Source organism: Eublepharis macularius, chromosome 16, assembly GCF_028583425.1.
Source record: "Eublepharis macularius isolate TG4126 chromosome 16, MPM_Emac_v1.0, whole genome shotgun sequence".
Taxonomy (NCBI): domain Eukaryota; kingdom Metazoa; phylum Chordata; class Lepidosauria; order Squamata; family Eublepharidae; genus Eublepharis; species Eublepharis macularius.
This window is the reverse complement of record NC_072805.1, coordinates 42,290,926-42,313,698: the sequence shown is the minus strand read 5'-3', so window position 1 is coordinate 42,313,698 and position 22,773 is coordinate 42,290,926. Positions and strand designations below refer to the sequence as shown.

The following is a 22,773-nucleotide window of genomic DNA, read 5'->3' as shown; positions in this document are numbered from 1 at the left end:
TCTGAGGACATTTGACCTGCCCTTTACATTGAAGCAATCAGCCAGCGACATACCTTGTCCTTCACCCAAAGTCCAGAGCTCATCATCATCGAAATGGGAGTCGCCACCAACCCCTGGCCCCGGTGCAAAAGCGTGAGCCAGGAGGCCATCTTTGCCATCGAAAGGATACCCGTCGCCATGCTCTGTGCGAGATAAATTGAAACACGTGGCAAATATTAAAACATCTGAACTACAGAATTAAACTGATCCAATAACCATTCTTTTCTTCCAAAGGGATTCTCAGCAGATCACTAAACTACAATTTGAGACGGGCTGCAGGCCCTGTTCCTAGGCTTGCCAACTCTGGATTGGGAAATTCCTGGAGAAATGGGGGTGGAGCCTAGGGAGGGCGGGGTTTGTGGATGGGAAAGATCTCTGATTGGTATAATGCCAGGTTGCCCATCCTTCAAAGCTGCTAGTTCCTCCAGGGGAACCAATCTCTGTAGCCTGGAGGTCTGTTGTAATTAGGGTTCCAAGCCTCCAGGTGAGAAGCTCTATTAAAGGGAACTACGGAATCTAATCACCTACCATAAGATACAAGATCTTCCATGGAAAACAATTATGTACTATTTCTTGATTTACTAATGAAAGTGCACAGTGCTCATAAGTGAATAAACTTACATATACAACAATATCACAATACATCCAGTAAATAGTTGTAATAAATATTGATAAAAATGTCCACATCCTACGATTATTCAAGTCCCAATTCATTATTTCTAAGGACCATTCAAGCTCTTGATCTCTCAACATCAAAGTGCTTCAAGGTGCTGAGAAGCAAGTGACAAGAAACCTGCTCCAATATTGATATTGATATTATATTGCTCCAGATTCAGAGATAAGTCCAGTACCAGGTAAGCGGTAATGTCCTCCTTACTTCCCTTATATTTATGCTTGTCTTTACAGTTTCCTCACTGGTATTTCACCACTGGCCAGACTGACCAATTGATCAGCAAGGAGCGTATCTCTACAACCCGTGTTCCCAACCGTTGTTTGAATAAGTCCAAAATTAGATTCTATAATGTCCAACAGGCTGCCACCTCCAATCTTGTTTTGGGTTATCTTTTTCAAGGACATCATGGATACACAAGCATTATCAACACTGTCGTCTGTATTTTCTCTTGCAGTGTCTCTCATAGTGAACAGCCTACATTCATTCAGGGTGTACAACTGATCTCCAGGTCATAGAGATTGATTCCCCTGGAGGAAACGGTGGCTTTGGAGGGTGGACCTTATGACATTATATCCTAATGTGGCCCCTCCCTTCCCCAAATCCCACCCTCTCCAGGCTCCACCCCCCAAATCTCCAGGAATTTCCCAACTTGAAGCTGGCAACCCTAGTTGTAATTCCAGAAGATCTCCAGACCGGGCTCCACCTGGAGGTTGGCAAGCCTACCTGCTCCCCCCTGTTCAAAATGTAGAAACCTCCTTTGCCCCGGCAATTCCCTTCTCCCCTTCCCTAGCCGTGCTTACGCTGTTGCAGTGAGCAAAGAATATCTTTCTCAGCACCAAACAGACAATATGCAGTGGGATACGCTATCAGATCCTTTAAAGGACAATTACAGCTGTGTAGGGCTTGATGCAAAAATGCCAAAGATAGAAGACATTTTAACTCTCGCATCCCTACACCGTTTTGCAAATCAGCACCACGTTCTTCATACTGTTACGGTCCTTTTTAAGACAAGCAAACTGCTGGATAATAAATGCAGCAAAAACATATGGGACTAGTAGCCTTCTCCCCTTCCTGCATGGCCCTAGTCCAAATTAGATTCCTGTGTGGCTGCAATGTCCTTGTAAAAGAATGATGGAGGTCTGTGATGTCCATCATTTCTACTTGGACCTTCACATTCCTTTTAGCCCTTTCGATGTTGGCGGATCTGAAAGGAGAAACAGTTGCCAGTTGTGATTCTCTTGTGCTCTGCTTCTTCCATTGCCTGAGAAAGAAATGTCTTTCCCATCATTCTCGTTTTGGGAGGGCTTTGCCAGGTGCTCAGCTATGCCAGCCCTGGACCATCACCCTTGTTCAGAAAATCCCTGTCTTTGAGAGTATCTCTGAATGAGCCCTACGCATGTTTTCCACCAAGTTGTAGCCTTCTCAGAGGATGACATCCATTCCTTGGCTTCTCCCGTTACTTTGCTGGTTTTATTTTTCTTGGAAAGACTCTTACCTGGCAAGGGCATAACCTTGTTATTCATCAGTTTCTCGCCACTGGCCTGGCCATCAAAGCTTTTTGCATCACTAAGAGGCTGCTTGGTTTGAGATGCTGCCATTTGAAATAAATGCTGGATATGCAAAACCTAGTCCGCAATTTGGCTACGGGCACCGCTCGTCAGATTAATGCCAGGAAAAGTCAGTACACTCCTGCTTGGAAAGCAGAGTCAAGGACAGCATCCTTTTCTTGTGCAGGGAACGGTCCTAGCTGTTGGGTTTTGCTTTAATAATAGTAACAAGAACAACAACAGTGTTCTTATATAACGTCCTTCTGGACGTCCCCCACTCAGTCCCCCACTCAGATTAGTCCCCCACTCAGAGCAGTGAACGAAGTCAGTACTATTATTATCCCCACAATACAGCTGGGGAGCTGGGCTGAAAAGAGTGGCTGACCCAAAGCCACCTGAGCACAAGACAGTAGTGGGAGTCGAACCAGCAGAGTACAGATTCGCAGCCCAACCACTTAACCACTTTGCTAAGACATATTTGTTTCTCTCTTTGCTCTCTAGAAAAGTAAGGCTGTTCCTCTACCCCAGCTTAACTGCACCTCCTCTCCCAAGCCTCATAATCAGAGTATTTTGAAGGACCATTTTTTTCAATGCCTACACTATTCCTAATAGTGGACTCCCTATGCAAGCCAACTATGACAATTTGTAGTGTCAAGAACTGGCACTCCTATTTCCACTCCTGTGTTCTTATTTCTGCTAACATCTCCTCTTCCAAATGAGCTTCAACACGTTGACCAACTGTATAGGGCTGTCTTCAGGATACACATAACATACAAAATGCTTTTGAACTCTTGAAATCAACAACATAAATGCTGTTGGGACGATCACGTCAGTTTGCGAGCAACGTACACGTCCTGCCCCTTTGCACATGCAGCTTTTCATATACCAGAAGGAAGAGAATCATTGAGCGGGTAAGAATAAGTTATGTGGGTGAAAGAGGGAAGGGTCATCCCCGTTGTCATGTCTATGCCTGCAAAACCACTTCTCTTTTGAGATACGTACCCCATCGTCCAAAATTGATCATGATATCTGCTTCCCCATCGTTAATGCGGGAAAACTCCAGGGGTGTGACATCACTCCAGACTTTAAAGGCTCGGGCAAAAGCATCGTCCACAGTTTCAGAATCCAAATCTGGGGTGTAACCTAAAATCCTTAACAAGGAAAGTGGAGAGGGGAAAGTGAAAGACAAAAAGTTACTGATCACTCCAGGTTAAGACAGCGAATGGTTTTCAGGTTTATCGAAATGGATTCTTATTAGAAAAAAATCATGACTCCTGGGAGAGCAGCAGAGGCCGATGGCGCCTTTCCACAGTTCTCTCTAGCCGCAGCGGTTTGTAGCAGATAAGGGCCTAGTCATGGTAACTCATAACCCGTAATGAGCTGTATGGAAGGCTGCTTTCAAAAATGTTACACTGATGCTAGTTCAAAAGGTGGTGGTTGGATTACTCCACAGAGATGATGACCTTATAGATCATGTCATGCTAACATTATAGTACCACCACTGGAGTCTAATCTTCCTTCCTTCCTTCTTTCCTTCCCACTCTTTCTAGCTTTCTTTTCCCTCCTTCTGATGGAAGTGAATTTAATGGACCAGAATATTTTTATGTGCTTTTTCTATCTTTATTCAACTTTACTCTATTTTCAGGTGCTTTTATAGTATTTTTACTGTGCCAAGCAGAAGATGAACACTGGAACAAAATAAGTCAGGCAAAAGACACATGAATATATGTTAGTTGCTGTGAATGCTGAGGCCAATCATTGTGAAGTTCCTGCTGTTTGTAGTCTATATTCCTCCCTCCCTCCTCTTTCTAGCATTCTTTTCCTTCCTTCCTTCCTTCCTTCCTTCCTTCCTTCCTTCCTTCCTTCCTTCCTTCCTTCCTTCCTTCCTTCTTTCCCCCCTACTTTTTTCCCTAGGGGGAACCCAAAATGGCTTACAACGCTCCTTCTCTATTTTATCCCCTTAACAAGATCTGCATGAAGTAGGCTAGGCTGAGAGCCAATGTCTGATGATCCAACGTCACCCATCAAGCTTCCACGGCACAGCAGGCATTCAAACCTGGGTCTCCTCATTTCTACACTGTAACCTCTACACTAGGAACTGGGGATGGGAGAGAGCTCATTGAGAATGCCAGCAGAACTGATCTCTGTGATGCCAGCAGAACTGCGATGCCAGCAGAACTGATCTCTGTGATGCCAGCAGAACTGCGATGCCAGCAGAACTGATCTCTGTGATGCCAGCAGAACTGCGATGCCAGCAGAACTGATCTCTGTGATGCCAGCAGAACTGCGATGCCAGCAGAACTGATCTCTGTGATCTAGAGTGTTGGGAGAACTCCACGCCCCACTTTAATGCTGATAATGGTAACCCAACCACCAGATGATTCGTTCAGATGCCATCAGTGTCTGTGGCTGGAGAAATAAAACCGAAATTGCTCTCTGGAGCCCACAAATAGATACTGCACATTTCTTTTATTCTCTCTGTTCTTGTGACTACAGTCTCGAACATCAACCGTTCAACAAGAAATAAACAAAAGCAATGATCGTAACGGCAGCAACTAATAATGAAAAGCGAAAAAATACAACCATTTCCACTAAAACACCAGATTGTCCAGATCTGGCTATCTGTTAGATTTGATTACATCTGGGAAAAAAATTGGCTCCTGCCAAAGTAATGCTATAATCACTTCCAGCCACTAAAATCTGTAACTTACGGTGAGCTAGGACACAAATCAGATCTTTTAAAAAGGAAGAAACAAACATGATTCTATACCTTTGGAATTTTGGACAGTCCACTAGACAGTGGAGCAAGGTGCCAAAACTTCTCGCAGGGCAGTTACAACATCCATCCGCTAATAGAATCCTTCCTAAACGGCCAAATAGCTCCGTCATCGGGGTCAAATTAAAACAAGCCAGCATAAAGGCTCACCAATACTGCACCTTTTAAATGAAATTTCTTTCAAAACGTAAGAGTCTGATCCTATGCATTTTTCTTAGGAGTGGCTCCCATGATGTTTACTGGCCCCCAAGGAAGTCTTATTAGGATTGCCACCTTTGGCTTGTGTGCTTTGGCCTTCCAGCCAGCGATGCTGGCCGTAGGAGGGACCGGAATAAAAAGAGAGAGAAAGAACAATGCTGAACACCAAGCCACAGGACTTAAATAGATGTGGAAACAATTAAAAAGCAACCCTGCTGTATGCTTTTGCTGTGCTTCTTTAGCCCTTTTAATGCACACTGAACTGTATGCTACAAAAAAAAAAGTCCCACTGGCTTGCTCTGTAAATTCTGGTCTGTTTTGTGGCTGAAAACATTGCTGTGGGGTTAATATCTTCTCCAGCTAGAAGTGCCAGATCAAAAAGAGAGTGAGGGAGAGAGGCTGAGACTCTATGGAGCCTGCGGTGTTTTGTTCCATGGAGTTCTGCAGAGTCTCAGCATACGGAAGAAAGGAATAGCCATTATCCGTTCAGGAGTTGTGGTGTTCTAGAATAACCAGGGCAAGCTTTTTTGCCAAGGAAACAGGCCGGTTAATATGGAACATTAAGCATCAAAATTTCTCCAGCTGTGTGCTCTTAGCATTGAAACATTCATCCAGGAAGCTTGCCAACCTCCAGGAGATCTCCCAGAATTACAACTGATCTCCAGACTAGAGAGATCAGTTCTCTTGTAGAAAATGGCTGCATTGGAGGGTGAACTCTATGGAATTATACCCTGCTGAGGTCCCTCCCCTCCCCAAATTCTACCCTCCCCGTGCTCTTTCTCCAAGTCTCCAGATGTTTAACATTTGATTTATATACCACCCTTCAGGACAACTTAATGCCACACTCAGAGTGGCTTACAAAGTCAGTGTTATTATTATCCTTTTGACAATCACCCTGTAAGGTAGATGGGGCCAAGAGAGCTCTGAGAGAACTGTGGCTGATCCAAGGTCACTCAGCTGGCTTCAAGCGGAGGAGTGGGGATTCAAACCCAGTTCTCCAGATTAGAGTCCTGCCGCTCTTAACTGCTACACCAAACTAGACCTCGAATGCTAAGTCTCCAAATGTTTACCAACCTGGCATTGCATGTCCAGTGCTCATAGTCTGTTCAAAGTGCACTCCTAAGCAAAGCTACGTTCTTCTAAGCCCATTGACTTTGGTGAATTCTGAAAGGTGTACCACTGCTAAGGAATATACTGTGAGGCTTCAAAGCCATTAACTGGTATACAGGGCTGGCTCCAGTGTTGCCGGCACCTGAGGCTGCTTAAGGGCTGCCTCTGTGCACGCACCCACCCAACTGCATGATGACATCACTAAGTGTGATGTCATCACATAGGGGCTGGGTGCACACATGGGGGAGGTCTTCCAGCCCTCCCGTTCAGTTGCTCTGCGGGCCAGGCGCAGCCAGCCACCTTGGCCACTGGCTGTACCTGGCCCGCAGAGCAACTGAACAGGAGGCTGCCTGCTCAGCTGCCCCACACTGCCACCACCAGCATGCGCTCCTGGCTGGTGGCAGTGGTGGCAGCTCCATAGTGTGTGCCCCTGCTCCTGGGCTGGCGCCCTTCTGGCACCTTAGCGCCCTGAGGCGGCTGCCTCGCTGGCCTCAATGGGCAGGCAGGCCCTGCTGGTATAGCATATTGACTAAGATCTAAGATCTGTCATCTAGGAGATTGTGATTCAAATGTACTTGTGTACAAGTCAGTTTCTCAGCCCTACAGCTACAAAAATGGGAGGTACTAAAACTCATCCACCATAAATGGCTTTTGTAAGAATTACCATAAGATAACGTGTGGAGAGTTGTATTATTAGTATTACCAATCGTTATCCCATTTCTTTCTTTCTCCTCTTCTATCTCATTCTGTATATTCGAAGTAATGGTGCTGAGATGTTTGGAAGCCACCCTTGCAAAGTCTTATCACAGCTCTTCCTCTCTCTGGGTTAATGAACTATCATTTTTGTTGCTGTTTTGCTTTTTGACAGTCAACAATTCAACAGATTCAGCTGTACCAACCGCTGACTAAAAGTCCCAGAACATCAGCAGCTGTTGAACTCTGACCTCTTCTGCAGCTGTTGAAACTGAACTGGTGGCCATTTCATTTGGGCCAGGTCCCCAAATTATGTCAATATATATATATATACTATAGTAATGTATTGGCTTGAATTTGGAAATCCCAGATTCAACCCCCATCTCTTCTGTGAAGCCTGATGGGTGATCAGTGATCAGTCATTCTTAACCAGCAGGTTGTTGTGAGGACAAAATGGGGAAAGAAAGCTCATTTATTCCACTGTGGGTTGCTTAGAGGAAAGGCATGATAAAACAGATATATTCCACGTGGAAGGGCCACCATGAAATGATGGATTTGAGTCCAGTGGCACTTTAGAATCCAACAATATTTTCAGGGAATAAGCTTTCGAGAGTCAGAGCTGCCTTGGATTAGCAACTCCAGAGTTTACACCCTGAAAATATTGTTGGGCTCTAAAGTGCCCCTGGACTCAGTTGCTACCATCCTACTGCAGATCAACACAGCTACACACTAAAATTATCCTTATGAAATGACCATTTTGCTTCAAATGGATCTAACTGAAGGCCTACAACTTAACAGCTTTATTCTTGGGGAAATTGGTTTACAAAGAAAGCGTTTCCAGACCGTACCTGTATGTCACCAGGTTTTTTTCCCATTTTGGTTTCCTTGGAAAGAAATTATAATTGGCCACATCTGGGTTTCCACATCGGGGCTTCTTCATTGTTTCTATCGTGTTCTGATCCAGTTCTCCCGTTTCAGGAAGGCCAAAAAATTTCTGCATTTTCTTCAGAGTGTCTTTCAGCACAAACAAATTGCAGTTGTCTTTGGGGCACCCGTAATATTTGTTCAGGTATTGCTTGAGGAGAGGAAGAGACAATACACTCACCATCCAACCAGCTTTAAATCAGGCTTGTTAAAACACACACACACACACAATTCCTCTGATCAGCTGCAACGAGTAAGAATTGTCTGTAGGTGACCAAGCAAGGGCCCTGACCTGGATAGCCCAAGTAAGCCCAATGTCAGCAGCTAAGCAGGATTGGGTTTCATTAGTAATTGGATGAGAGATCTCCAAAGACGACCAGAGTTGCAGAGGCAGGCAATGACAAACCATCTTGGTTAATCTTTTACCTAAAAACTCCCAGTAGGGGGGTCACCATAAGTCAGTTGGCACTTTCCACCACCAACCAAGCAAGGAAGACCCCTTTGATGGTCACTGAAAAAAGTGAGATCCATAGAATTTCTCGGAAAGCCAATCTTTTCCAAATAATGGAATATTTGTTTATTAGAATATTTATATCCTGCTTCCCTCCATTCAAGGAGGATAAAACCATCTTAAAAAAACAAGGTTTGCTAGAGTAAGCCTAGCACTCAAGTCATTAAAAACAAAACTGTACATTTGTATCTTAGCAGCCCATAGTTTAATTTGACCTCTATAAAACCCCTCTAAAGAGCATGCACAGGTCTTGGAAGGTAGTCTCACAGGGACAGCAACGGGCTTCAGTGGATCTAGTTCAGGATGCTGAGAACGTCACTTTGAACATGCTCATCAGGCAAGCATAACATTTTCCATAATCTCACCTTCTCACATTAAGAAAGCATCTCATATCTCCTCCTCTGCTGCTGTCCAACTCGAGCATGATCTACACTGGTGTGACTATGGAATAGAGGTGGTTGCTAACTTTCAGTTCCTTTATCCTTTCTAACCTTGCTTTGGTTCCTGTGCAGGAGGGGACATCCAACATCCGATGATGTGTGGATGCAGCCAACATTATGCTTAATATATAAAATGCTTCCTCTTACCGCTGCATAACCACCATTAAAACATCTGAGTATAGGAGGAGGAGCTTCCAGGACAAGGTTGTTACTTCCAGACAGCACCTCTCATTTCATCAGTATAAGAAGCCCACATCTGCCAGTTACATTAAAGAACCAGCTGACAGAGCTCACGGGCAATTACAGCCTGCATGAGAATACTTGTAGGTAGTAGACTTCTGAGGATAGAGTGGCAGCTTTGGATTGAGAAATTCCTGGAGATTTGGGGGTGGAGCCTCAGAAAGGCAGGTCTGGAGGATGGGAGGAGCCAGAAAAACATCTAATGGCATGGAGTCCATCATCCAAAGCACCATTTTCTCCAGAGGGACAGATTTCTGTCATCTAGAGACCAAGTGTAATTCCAGGAGATCTCCAGGCCCCACCTGGTGGCTGGCAACCCTATCTGAGGATCAGTGCCCCCCCTCACAGTAGTCTCTAAGGAATACTCAGCCCTGACTTGGCACACAAAGGCATCTGAGAACATAATTCAAAGATATAATACTTAGGTTTGATGGGGAAAAGCGAATATTCATTTTGTTGAATGAATTTTTCCCTTCTAAGAAACTGGAGGTATTTCCATTTTGAAAAGAAAAGCAATAATGTATCAATGTGTCTAAGGTTTAAAATATCCACTTTTTTTTTTTTTTGGTGTGGGGAGATGTCTGTTTCTTCATGTTTTTTTGCCTACCTAAACAAATCTCCTAAAATCCTCAACAAGAATTTCAGACACTTTCATTCCAGGGCAACTTGTGCTATCATTACCTATATCTGCTTATGGTGATGACTAGAGATGGGCACAAACTAAAATACAAACCAAAGTTCATCATGAACTGAGTTGGTTCATGGTTTGCGAACCAGCAGTTCATCAGAGCCCATTTCTGACAAACTGCCACGAACTTTAGGCTGGTTCGTTTGGTTTGTTTTTTGGTTCATCACTGCAGACAGCATGGTGCCAATCAATCAGTTTCCTAGGCAACGGGGGTTGGGCTTTCTGCACACCCTTCTGCTACCCTGGAAGTAACGTTTTCATGTACCAAACAAACCGGTTCATGAACCGGGGCAAGTTCATGAAAGTTCATGGTTTGTGGTTCATGAAATGCGATGAACCACAAACCGCAGATTTTGGTATTTTTCTGGTTCATACACATCTCTAGTGATGACCACTTCAGCACTTCTTGTTCAGAATAATCAGTTGCTTGGGGAAATTGGAAGTTTGCAATCCAGCTTCTGTGAGGCAAAGCTGTCAGTTTGCTTGGGAATCTTTAAAATTCCACATGGAGGCAGGCTGAGCACTGGGAAAGGTGGTGTCTCAGATGCAGGGAATTTGAGATAAGGAATAGGCAATGAAGGACTGAGAACTTTAAAATCTGACATACAGTAACTGAGAATGGGGCAGATTAAGTGACTGGAGGAAATGTGGAAAGAAGACAGAGAATGAGGCAAGAAGAAAGTGGATTAAAGAGGTGGCTGTGAAGAACCTTCATCACACTTAAGAGAGGTTGTCTGCTAAGGTGAATGAGGGAAAGACATCCAAATGCTAGAAGGCTGTCAAGAGACAGGGCGACTAAAAGAAGTGGTTGCTAGATCAACAGTCTAGACTCTGACCTGGGAATCTAGCCAGCTACAGTTTCTTCTTTTTCTGAAGCATTATGATCTGGCAGTAGAGATGGGCACGAACCGGAAAAAACCCAAACCATGTGGTTCGTGGTTCGTCAAATTTCACAAACCATGAACTTTCACAAACCTGCCCTGGTTCACAAACCGGTTTGTTTGATTCGTGAAAACGTCACATCCAGGTCAGAAAATCATCACTTCTGGGTCAGCAGAAGGTCACTTCCTGGCCAGCAGAAGTTCACTTCGGGGTTAGCAGAAGGTCTGCAGGAAGTCCATCCCCTGTTGCCTAGGAAACTGATTGATTGGCACCAGGCTGTCTGCAGTGACGAACCAAAAAACAAAACAAATGAACCAGCCTAAAAGTTCGTGGCGGTTCATCAGAAATGGGATTTGATGAACCATGGTTCACGAACCATGAACCGGCCTGGTTCATGCTTAATTTTGGTTTGTATTTCAGTTCGTGCCCATCTCTATCTGGCAGTCCTGATGGGAAACCAAGGCCAAAAGCCCATCGTGGGAGTAGGTGGGTTTAATTTCAAATACTGATTTGAAATAACTAGCTAATATTTTGGCTGCAGGCTCCTAGACTGCATTTTAACCCAAGAACCACGTCCCAGTATCTTTTTACATATTGACGCTTTTAAAAGATGGGTGATATGTAAGAGCACATCTCAGAAAGCAATGTGTGAATCCAGCAGCATAATCTATGACACTTGCTCGCTAGGGAGCTATGACTGGCTGCAGTTCCTTGGGTGGCAAACTCGGACATCCTGCCAGATCATGTGTCAAGTCGCTCACATCACTTTTTCGACAGCAGTACCCTTGAAAAATAAAAGTTTTCTTCATTTCCAAACTTGGGGAAAAGAAAAGCTTTCTGTTTTCTTTAAAAATCCTATTTCTGTAAGGTCATGGTCACAGAAGACCCAGGATAAAAACCTTCAGTCAGCTATAAAAGTGTAATATTTTGAGTTCATCCAAGCTCTTTGCATAATGCTTTGGATTGGGTTGCAGCACACTGCTCAGTTGTGGCTTTCAGGGGTATTATTTAAGCAAGCTGTTCTGCATTCAGACTAGTCATTATATATTCTGAAAAATCGAGGCAACATTAAGCTGTAATTATTCCTTCAAGCTATACTTAAACAACGCTTTGTGAGCAACGGGAAAACAATATCTCGAGAGAGGAAAAGATGGATCTTTATTAATGGCAATATTTATGCAACCAAACCCTACTATGAAAAATGTTTACTCTTTCTGTTTTCCATTAAAGGCTCAGCAATTTCATGAAATTGTTTGTGCAGCAAAAGGTCAAAAGCACCTTTTCCTGAACTGGCTTTCCAAGATTTGAGAGGAAGCAGAGTTTGCTTTAATATTTGAAAGCTGATGTGCTTGCCAGATGCTTTTCCCATCCAGAGACAGAACATTACAGTGATTGTCCCAGATTTGGTTGGTTTAGCAAGACAGACATTGCGGAATATATATCCAAACTGAAGAGGAAAACATTTTTAAAATCCCACTTACCAGTGCCAGTTCTTTATCTGATTTGGGAGAAATGTCACCTGGGAAGCGAATGATGGGGGACGGTATCAGATCTCTGCTGGATTCTGGATGCCTGGAGGTGGGTGGTGGAGGAGCAGAAGTTGGTCGGAAAAAGGAGAGCTGGATGAAGAAGATTTTTAAAATGCAGCCAACAATGGTGAAGGAAATATGGGTCTCCATTCTGCTTAAAGCCGTAATGTTTCCCTACAGCCCCTTTGTGTAAAGAAGAGCTTTGCGCCGCTCAGTTTCTTGAGCTGTAATGTCCCACCAGTTGCTTATCAGCACATCATAACTCTTCCGAAAGCTCGCTTCCTTCTGCTTGCTCTAGCAATTCCTTTGTATGCTTAAAGCATCCAGATGCGCAGCCTCCAAACCACGGCGAGAGGAAGTCTGAAAACCAGTGGAACCTTGAGGGGGGGAAAGGGCAGTTACCAGATGTGTGTTGTACTGGCATTTTAAGGTAGCAACAGACAGATAGCCGGTTTAGCCGAGCAAGAGCAAAGACCAAACAACGTCCTTCCACAGCACTTTAATTTTAATGAAATTGTCGCTAGGGAAAAGCTGATTATATCAGATGTATATTTACAAACGTAAGGCAAGGAAATTTAGTAACATTTCGGGGACTGAATTATAAGGCCTACCACGCAGCTTGAACGGAAATGTTCTTTGGATTGTAGCTTCAGCTAAAGGAGAGCCAAGCTAAAGGCAACCAAGTATACAAGCTTTTGTGTCCTCCTCGGCTCCGATCTGGAAAGCACCCCAGACTTTAAAAGTCATTGGGCCACAGAGGGGTGGAAAACTGTATTCTGGGTCTCCTTAAATCCCTGAATGCCTTATGCTGCAAACCAAAGTAAAGAGATGGTTGGCTCACAGGGTAACTTGCCCTGAATTGTGTGTGTGTGTGTGTGTGTGTGTGTAGGTTGGGACTGTTTGGATTTCAAACTCTGAATTATGAAATGCCAGTTTTTTATTCTAGGTGACAGTTAAAAGATTTTGATGAACTAAGACTGGGACTGACTAGATCTATCTAACAGGTCTACTGGCAGGCATTGAAAACAGGAATAAATGGGCCATTCATGTAGGTTTGCCAGTTTTCAGAATGTGGCTGGAGATCTCCCGGAACTACGAGCGGAACTACAAGTGACAAAAGGCACAGGTTGGACACTTGTCAGCTTCACTCAAGTTTTGATGGGAAATGTAGGCGTCCTGGTCTTGCAGCTTGGCTCTCTGACTGCTGTCCAATGGACTTTTCAACTGTCACTTGTCCAACATTCCGCCAAGCTGCCTACATTTCCCATCAAAACTTGAGGGACGCTGACAAGTGTCCAACCTGTGCCTTTTGTCACTTGTAGTTCCGCTCTACAATTGCTAGATCAGTTCCCCTGGAGAAAATGTCTACTTTGGAAGGTGGGCTCCATGGCCTTATGCCCCGCTGAGGCCCCTCCCCTCCTGAAAGCCCACACTCTCCAGACTCCACCCCCCAAATCTCCAGGAATTTCCCAACCTGAGGCCGGAAAACCTACATTCATGTGCTTTTGAGCAGTTTTGCACATATAATGATATTTTCAGCATAAAGTATATCTCAGTGTCTGCAAAGTTTGATCTCTTGAGCACCTAGTCTGTGCTTAGCTGCTACATATCAGGTATAGACAAGAGAACAAATAAAGCGCCCCCCCCCCCCCGGAATAAAAACAACAAGTAAAGCACAAGGACAACCTGCCAGAGGGAATCACTCCGTCGATACCACACCAACTTGGTGACATGAGACTGACTAGTTAAAAGTTGTATTGGATGTTCTGTTATTTTGGGAGCCTTTGATAAAGTTTGATCACGAAACAGGAAGTAGATGCTGGCAATGCCCATTAGGCTCCGCCCATCTGCAACTATGAATTTTTCATGATTTTTTTTTCATCTTGGAGAATCCCTGGGAAGTTTTCCTAGTGGTTTGAGTAACATCCATATACCTGCAAAAGGAGAAAAGACAGTGAATAAAGATTTGGAAATAGTGACTTACCTTTATAAGTTCCTTCGGATGGTGTCTTCACCAGCTGAACTTTAAAAATTGGACTTTATAGTATTATTATTGTATCCAATTGCGGTTCTAAGTAGTGTATTTATTGTTGATAAGGACCTTTGTAATAGTTTGTATTCATAGTATTTATGATATTTATTGTTGATTGCACTTTCAGCGGTTAGCACTTTTCATATAAGAAAATATATATAAAAAGAAAATAGAAATCCAATAATATATATTTCAGCATTAGATATAGTAATATTGTGTTCTACCTTCTGGCAGGTTGTTCCTTTGCTTTACATATCAAGTATAGGAAATGACTTTGTTTCAGCATCTAAGGGCCAAGCTACACATGATGAATGACACTTGAACAGCAAGTGTATTTCTCCCTGTTCACTTGCCCTCCACTCAATCCACTTGCCGTTCAAGTGTCATTCGTCATGTGTAGCTTGGCCCTAAGACATCTCCAAGAATCCTGAAAATCACTGAAGGCCTCAGCATATATCCAATGACCAATGGGCCGAATTCTTGTTCGTTATGCTGCGATGTGCAGAACCCCCTGAAATTTTCAGAAGCAGCCGCACATCTCCTCTAATCTTGTTTTTATTCCAAAATTCTTTAATTGGGGTTTCTGGGGACTGAATGAAATTCCCACTTGGCTATGAAACTCAATTGATGGCTTTGGGCCAGCCATTCTTTCTCAGCCTTACCTACATTGCAGAGATGTGAGGACAATAAGGCTGCCAATTCTGGCTTGGGAAATTCCTGGAGATTTGGGGGCAGTGCTTGGTGTAGGGTTGTCTGCCTCCAGGTGGTGCAAAAACAAAGAGAGGCCACTCCAGGAAAGCTAAACCAAAGATAGGATGGGGCATCAGCCCACCCAAATGTCTCTGCAACAGAAGAGAAGAGAACTTTTCACTGGACTCTATAAGATGTATTAAGTGACTTTGCATAGCAGCCATAATATATATTGGGCATTTATATGTATTTATTGTATTTATGGTTGTCTATTTATTACATTGATTGCATTTACTGACTGCATAGGAACATTGTTGGGTCCATAGGATTATATCTATAGTCCTATAGTGACTGTTTTTATTACAGTAGATTCGATGATTATTTGACACACTTGATACTTTATAGCATATACATTTCATATGAATACTTAAGGAGCCTCCAGGTGGTAGCTGGAGATCTCCAGGCCACAGAGATCAGTTCACCTGGAGAAAATGGCTGCTTTGGAGGGGGGGGGGGATCTATGGAATTATACCTTGCTGAAGTTCTTCCCCTCCTCAAACCCTGCTTTCCCTAGCTTCCTCCCCCCCCCCAATCTCCAGGAATTTCCCAACTTGGAGCTGGAAACCCTATGCTTGGGGAAGGTGGAGTTTGGGGAGTGGAGGACGCTCAGTGGCTATGTGATGCTACGGAGTCCACTCTTTGAAGCTCCCATTTATTCCAGGGGTGCTGATCTCTGTAGTTTTGGAGATGAGTTGTAATTCCAGGACGACACCAGCCCCCACCTGGAAGTTGGCAATGCTAGAGAAGAAGAAAACCAAGTTTATAGTACTTGATCGGAGAGGAGAATATGGGATAAATAAAATAATTAACCTTACATCGGGGACCTGTTCCCCTTCTGTGATTCCTTGCAGGCCCCTAATCCGTAAAGAATATTTATAAGTAACAGTGAAGAAACCATTGAAAAAGTGCCAGAGCAAACAAAGGAAAGGGACGTCACAGCAAACAGAATGGCCAAGTGTTTGTGGGAAACAAAAGTTAGCTGTAATTTTAACATTTCCCTTCTTCTGTGGAGTCTTGGTTGGTTGCTCATGCATTCTTAAACACGGATATTCCAAACTGACTCAACAAAAGAGCAAAGCTCTCTAAAGGTCAGGACTCTTTGCACACGGGCCAACTTACTTCAGCTGTGGGTCTGGATAGTTTCAGATGGAAGTCGTATAAGAGGCAGTTTAAAAATGCTGACCCAGTTAATTGAACTGATATGCCAAAAGCTCGCATGCAACTCGCTGATAAGCCGACAACATAAATCCACTGGCCGGAGTGACTTCTTCACTTTACAAACTGACAGAATCACAATGTGTTTGTGGCTATGATGGGGAGGCTATTTTCTGATCTCCTGTAGCAGTCCTTTTATTTTACGGAGAATCTATTCATTCCAGAAACCCATCATGTGAATAATTTGGATCTTGGAATACTGAGATATGCAACAGCAAAGGTATGACGTGGCCAAAGGGAGAGCAGAGGAAAGGTTGATCAGGAAAAAAAGGGGACAAATAAAGGAACAAATAAGGGGACAAATAAAGGAAAGTTTGAGCTTCCCTAAAGAGCAGGAAAAGTTCAATCTGTTCTTGGATGTTGTGGCAAAGGGCTCTTTAAGGACAGTTGCTCTTCCGACTGACCTCATTTCATCATAGCCTGGAAGAAGGGAACTTGAGGCATTAGAGCATCTGTTTTGCATGAAGGAGGCCCCAGGTTCAATCTCCAGCATCCGCTTCTTAGGTAGTAGATGATGCAAAAGAACTGCATCTCATAGCTTCAAGAGTTGTCGGTCAGAGTAGACAAGATAGGCATAGGTACAGCTGAGGAAGCTCTGCGAAACTGGCCACCCGCTAGCAGCCTGTTGGGGCCAGCTTTGATTTACCCAGCTTCGTTTGGACCTGGGGGTGACCTACAAAACAAGAATTATTATTGTAATTATTAACAGGACTTTCTCATATGAATTAATCACTTACCTTGGTCCTTTGTCATAGCATTATCTGCAGTTACACTGTACCTTTAAGGATTATACATTGTAAATAGGATTATATTTATTGTTATTGAATACTTCCCGGTATATCTTGGCCATCATTCTTCATTGATTTGTTTATTTATATATGACTTGTTGATACTGTTATTTGTCCTTGACACTAATTGTACTAATCTCACACTATGTAATCCGCCTTGAGTCTCAGTGAGAAAGGTGGAATATAAATAACAAATGGCAAATGGCTACTCCAGAAATGAAATCCGAAGAGCAATCAAACCCAGGATGAATCAAACAACCAAGGAAAAACAGTCTCCTACAGGAAAAGTGTTTTTGCCATATATCAAAGGAATTACTGATCAGATGGGAAAGCTTATGAAAAAGCATAACCTTCAAGCAGTATTCAGACCCACCCAAAAATACAACAGATGCTACGATCAGCAAAAGACAGTAGAGACCCCCTCACCTCTGCAGGAGTATACCGTATACCCTGCAGCTGTGGACAAGTTTACATCAGGACCACAAAGCGTAGCATCCAGACAAGAATAAAAGAACATGAAAGACACTGCAGACTTGGACAACCTGAAAAATCAGCAGTGGCTGAACATAGCCTAACTCAAACAGGGCACAGTATCTTATTCCAGGACACCAAAATACTGGACAACACTTCCAACTACTTTGTCAGACTGCACAGGGAAGCCATTGAAATTCACAAGCATAAGCAAAACTTCAACAGGAAAGAAGAAACCTTAAGAATGAACAGAACATGGTTTCCAGTTCTGAAAAACACCAGGCTAACAAAACACTCTATACTCAACAATAGCCCTGCAGAGAAGATTAGCATATCAAGCACCAATCCATATGCAAAAGAACCTCCTCAGAATACAGTGAAGCCTCCCGCCATTAGCATTCCACACCCTGGGAAACTCTTACAGGATGACTCAGCTCAACCCCACCCCTCCTGAGTAGATACAAATGACCTGCCAACATCTTTTCCACACTGTGACACTGAGAGATCTCTGTCTTTTGGTGCTACACCTCTGAAGATGCCAGCCACAGCTGCTGGCGAAACGTCAGGAACTACAATGCCAAGACCACGGCAATACAGCCCGGAAAACCCACAACAACCATCAGGGTGATACTCTAGGATTTCCCCCAAACTTTATAGTTCATCCATGGAGTTTTGGGTGAATCCTAGAGTGTCTCCCATTATGATGTTGCTTTCATTTTGCCAATAGAAGTGGTGTTGTGTGCTGGCATGACAAAGGTCCATTTATTTTCACACCCCAATTACTTCTACGGGGTAGCCAGGTGCAGCTAGCAACCCTACTAACTACATTTAATGCCAAATGCTAACAAGACTAGGTCTAACATCATAAACTGAAAAAAAAATCTGCTTTTTTCCTTCTTATTTTGTAACTAATGACCTAACAAAGAGTTCTGGTGAGCTCAAAAGCTTCCACGGTGTTTTGTGTTATTTTGATAGGCCTTAATAAAAAGAATTATATGGATTTTAGGAGTGGTTTATTATTTATTTATTTAAAACATTTCACACTGACTTTCCTCACAGCTCCGAGTCCTTAAGGTGGCAAACAAAAAATGTTAAAACAAGCTTTTAAAATGCATGATATAAAAACAATTAAAAAACAGAAATTAAGCAATGCACACAGTTAAAATACATGCTCAACTAAAATCCATTCACAGGACCACGAGTCAGTGAGTGAATGCCAGATGAAAGAAGTCTTCACCTGTTTGTAGAAGACAATGATAGAGCAGAGCGAATTCAATAATTTTTTTTCTAGATTTTGCCTTTCCAGTAGGAATGGCCCTTTTTGACCACAACTTGATTAGCTAAGTGAGATGGGGTATTCAGTTAGGACAGAATGCAACTGGATGAGATGGAATCGGGAAAGTTGGTAGGATCCAATTTTGACCCTTCTACTTTAAGAGATTCACATTGAGAAGTTGTTCACCGAATGACCTATTTTAAAAGCGATGCTCCTTGGAGGTGCGAGCTATTCCCAGTCTGAACAAATGCCCATTGTAGGCCTGTCTTGATTCACAGGAGATGTCTTTTCTCTGACAATTGGAAGTGCAATGCCTAGCATGTCAGAATAATAGTTCTGCATGCGTTGCGGTAGCTGCCACTCCGCCACGTGCGGAGAGCACCGTGCAGATCTCACTTGTCATTATAACATTAGCACAAAGACACCAAGGGGGCTTTAATTAACGACTTTGAAGATCTCCTCTTTTATAATTCATGGCAGGGCTTTAATTAAAATCAAATGGATAGCAGTTGGAAATAGCAAAGGATTTCAGAGTGCTCTGTCTTGGATGGGAAAACCAATTCCCTCTGACCATCGGTGTTACAGGCAGCATGCAAATTATTCTTCATTAGGGCCAACGAGGAGAGGAGAATGCACTTTTCTTCTGGCAAACAAGTCCTGATTGTCTCGGTCTTGACAGGCACAAGCCACTCCAAGGACCTCCTAATCATCACCATCTATTCTTCTCTTTAAAGAGTTCACTGCCACATTTTGGGGGGGGGATCTAATCATAAAGACAGATTGGCTTCACATTTTTAAGAGAGTAAGTTTACACACTCTTCCTCCCTATATATTGATATAATAAAATAATGATTGGATGGTCAGTACAGAACTACATTACAAGTGGGATGTTTCTTTAGTGTGTGAGCTTAAGTATTGCTTGTAATTAGAGATGGGCACGAACCAAAATACGAACCAAAGTTCAGCATGAACTGGGCCGGTTCATGGTTCACAAACCAGTGGTTCGTCAGAGCCCATTTCTGACGAACTGTTATGAAATTTAGGCTTGTTTGTTTGGGTTGGTTTTCGTTTCATCACTGCAGACAACCTGGCACCGATCAATCAGTTTCCTAGGCAACAGGGGATGGGCTTTCTGCAGACCTTCTGCTGACCTGGAAGTGACCTTCTGTTGACCAGAAATGATGGTTTGCTGACCTGGAAGTGACGTTTTCACAAACCAAACAAACCAGTTTGCGAACTGGGGCAGGTTCATGAAAGTTCGTGATTCATGAACCACAGTTTTTTTCCTGGTTCATGCCCATCACTATTCATAATTCTGCATAACTCAGAGAAAGAGGAGAAAGGAAGCACCTTGTATCCAGCTCCTGCCCTTGACTCTTTAATATAAAAAAGCTACCAGTTGGTCTCTGGCAGAAGTCAAGAAGCAATGGGCAACACTTGTCATATTCTGATGGGTCAAAGGTGGACATTGATGCTTTTGAGGAGAACTATGAACTTGCCCTGATGAGGTTTGGTGGGGCCATGATAGGAAGTGTAGTTCAAAATAACAACAACTACTACTACTAAACTTATATACCATTCTTTTAGACAGTTTAGTGCCCCATTCAGAGTGGTGAACAAGTCAGTGTCATCATTATCCTCACAATACAGCTGGGAAGCTGGAGCTGAGATGAGTGGCTTGGCCAAGGCCATCTGCTGAACCCTTGGCAGTAGTGGGTTTTGGACCAGCAGAGTGTTGATTAGCAGCCCAACCATTTAACTACAATGCAAGATCTGATAATGATAATAATAACATTTGTTTTATATATCACCCTTTAGGACAACTTAATGCCCTCTCAGAGCAGTTTACAAAATATGTTATTCTTATCCCCACAACAATCACCCTGTGAAGTGGGTGGGGCTGAGAGAGCTCTGAAAGAGCTGTGACTAACCCAAGGTCACCCAGCTGGCTTCAAGCAGAGGAGTGGAGAATCAAACCTGGCTCTCCGGATTAGAGTCCTGCCGCTCTTAACCTCTCCACCAAACTGATACTGGAACAAAGGCCAAAATATTGAATGGGTGGTGAAATGCCTGCCTGTCGACAACCGTAGATACACCCAGAACCATATCTCCTCTATTAGATGAAGAGGACGTTCCCACTGCTAACAAATGTTTGACAAGCTTTCAGTTTATAAAAAAAAGCAATGTATCGATCTTATTAATAAAATAAAGGTGTTATTTTCATGAAGGGGTTAGGAGCAGACATGGATCCTCTGTGTATGAGAATATGTATGTGATTTGGAGGTGGAGGGTTGTTTATGCGACCAGAGCATTATTTTATAAGCCAGGCCATTATGGTCAAAAGAAGCACCTGCAGATAATACTGTGCCAATGGATGGGACGCAGGTATTATTTGCGGCAGAATGTTGCCCAGTTCTCACCAGAATCTCCCTCCAATGGGACCAGAGGGCTGATCCAGTATTAGATATAAAGTCCCCTGATTTTGCTGTCTTCCTTCAATCGGGGCAACGAGGGAGATCAGCGGGGCCTCTTTCTCTCTCTCTTTCTTCCTGGTGTTTGGTCCTTATTACTTTGGACCTGGCATCTCCTGGCTTTCCTAACATAGGAGAGAAATCAGAGAGAAGTTTCTGTTTTTGAAGCACTCCTTCAAAAACTGTCTGCCGTTTGGGCAGGCATCTTTCTCTATGCTAGAAGAAAACACACATCAGGAACCCGTAGGGAGAAAGCCAGTCAAAGGCCAAGACTTCAGAGCTGAAGGGATGCAAAGGAAAAGCAGCACCTCTGACCCTGAAGTGGTTAAAACAGCAAGACCCAGAGTCTGCACTAGAAAGAGCAAATGGAAAAGTAGGAATTGTCCCCAGCTGTGTATATAAAGTCTGACACAAAGTGCTTATGAAATGAACAGATGCTGCTTCGTGGCTTGGAGTGAGTCACGAGGGTAACAGTCCAAGCCGCCAAGGATAATATTGGAGGGTTTTTCCAGGACTTCCCTGGCATGACTGAAAAATTAAGGTAAAACGGTGGATATACAGTTAGCCTGACTGCTGTTTTCCTTAAGGCTGAGATTGAATTTTAACCCCAAAACAGATCAGGTGTGGAGGTCGGGGGGGGCAGCTTACCAAGGTGAACATATAAAGCTGCCTTAGATTGAGACCCAAGCTACAAGTGACGCCTGACACAGGTTGGACACTTGTCAGCTTCCCTCAAGTTTTGATGGGAAATGTAGGCCGCTTGGCGGAACGTTGGACAAGTGACAGTTGAAAGGTCCATCGGACAGCAGTTGGAGAGCCAAGCTGCAAGACCAGGATGCCTACATTTCCCATCAAAATTTGAGGGAAACTGACAAGTGTCCAACTAGTGTCAGGCATCACTTGTAGTTTGGCTCGTCGTCACAATGACTGTCCCCTTAGCTCACTGACTGTGGCTGTTGGGAGGAGAAAGGTCTTTCCCACTTCCTGTTGCCTGATACAAGTACCACCAATTTCACAGGAAGCATATTTAGCAGATGAACAGGCTGTTTTTGACAGCTGTGATCACTCAAGAGCTGAGGGCCAAGCTACACATGACAAATGACACTTGAACGGCAAGTGGATTGAGTGGAGGGCAAGTGAACAGGGAGAAATACACTTGCTGTTCAAGTGTCATTCGTCATGTGTAGCTTGGCCCTGAGTCTGGGCTCTCCTTGGCTGTGCAGTCGCTGTGACCATGGCATTTCATGTCCGTTTTATTGGTGAAGAAATGTATTGAAATTACTGATGGTCCAAGGAGGCCACTTGTTGAAACTCTCTATGGCTTGCTTTTGCAGCTGTACGTAAACAAAAGGTAGGAGATCCATGGACTGTAGGGAATATCAACTCATCTGCACTTTGGTTTTACGTATGTATGTGCCATCAAGTCACAAGTGAATTACGGCGACCCCAACAAAGGGCTTTCAAGGCAAGTGAGAAGAAAAGGTGATTTACTGTTGCCTTCTTCTGCAGAGTTTTCCTTG

General features: G+C 43.6%; 1 protein-coding gene across 1 annotated transcript in view; it reads right to left on the bottom strand.

The window, feature by feature from the left end:
* MMP2 (matrix metallopeptidase 2) overlaps positions 1-12,568 on the bottom strand; it is a 58,631-nt gene extending 46,063 nt beyond the window's left edge. Inside the window, exons 1-4 of the mRNA XM_055000368.1 lie at positions 12,203-12,568; positions 7,885-8,111; positions 3,262-3,410; positions 54-182 (exon numbers count right to left, since the gene is read on the bottom strand). Coding sequence (XP_054856343.1) covers positions 54-182; positions 3,262-3,410; positions 7,885-8,111; positions 12,203-12,400 — 703 coding nt within the window. The 5' untranslated portion in view covers positions 12,401-12,568. The remainder of the gene's footprint in view (positions 1-53; positions 183-3,261; positions 3,411-7,884; positions 8,112-12,202) is intronic.
* Positions 12,569-22,773: the final 10,205 nt, after the last annotated feature.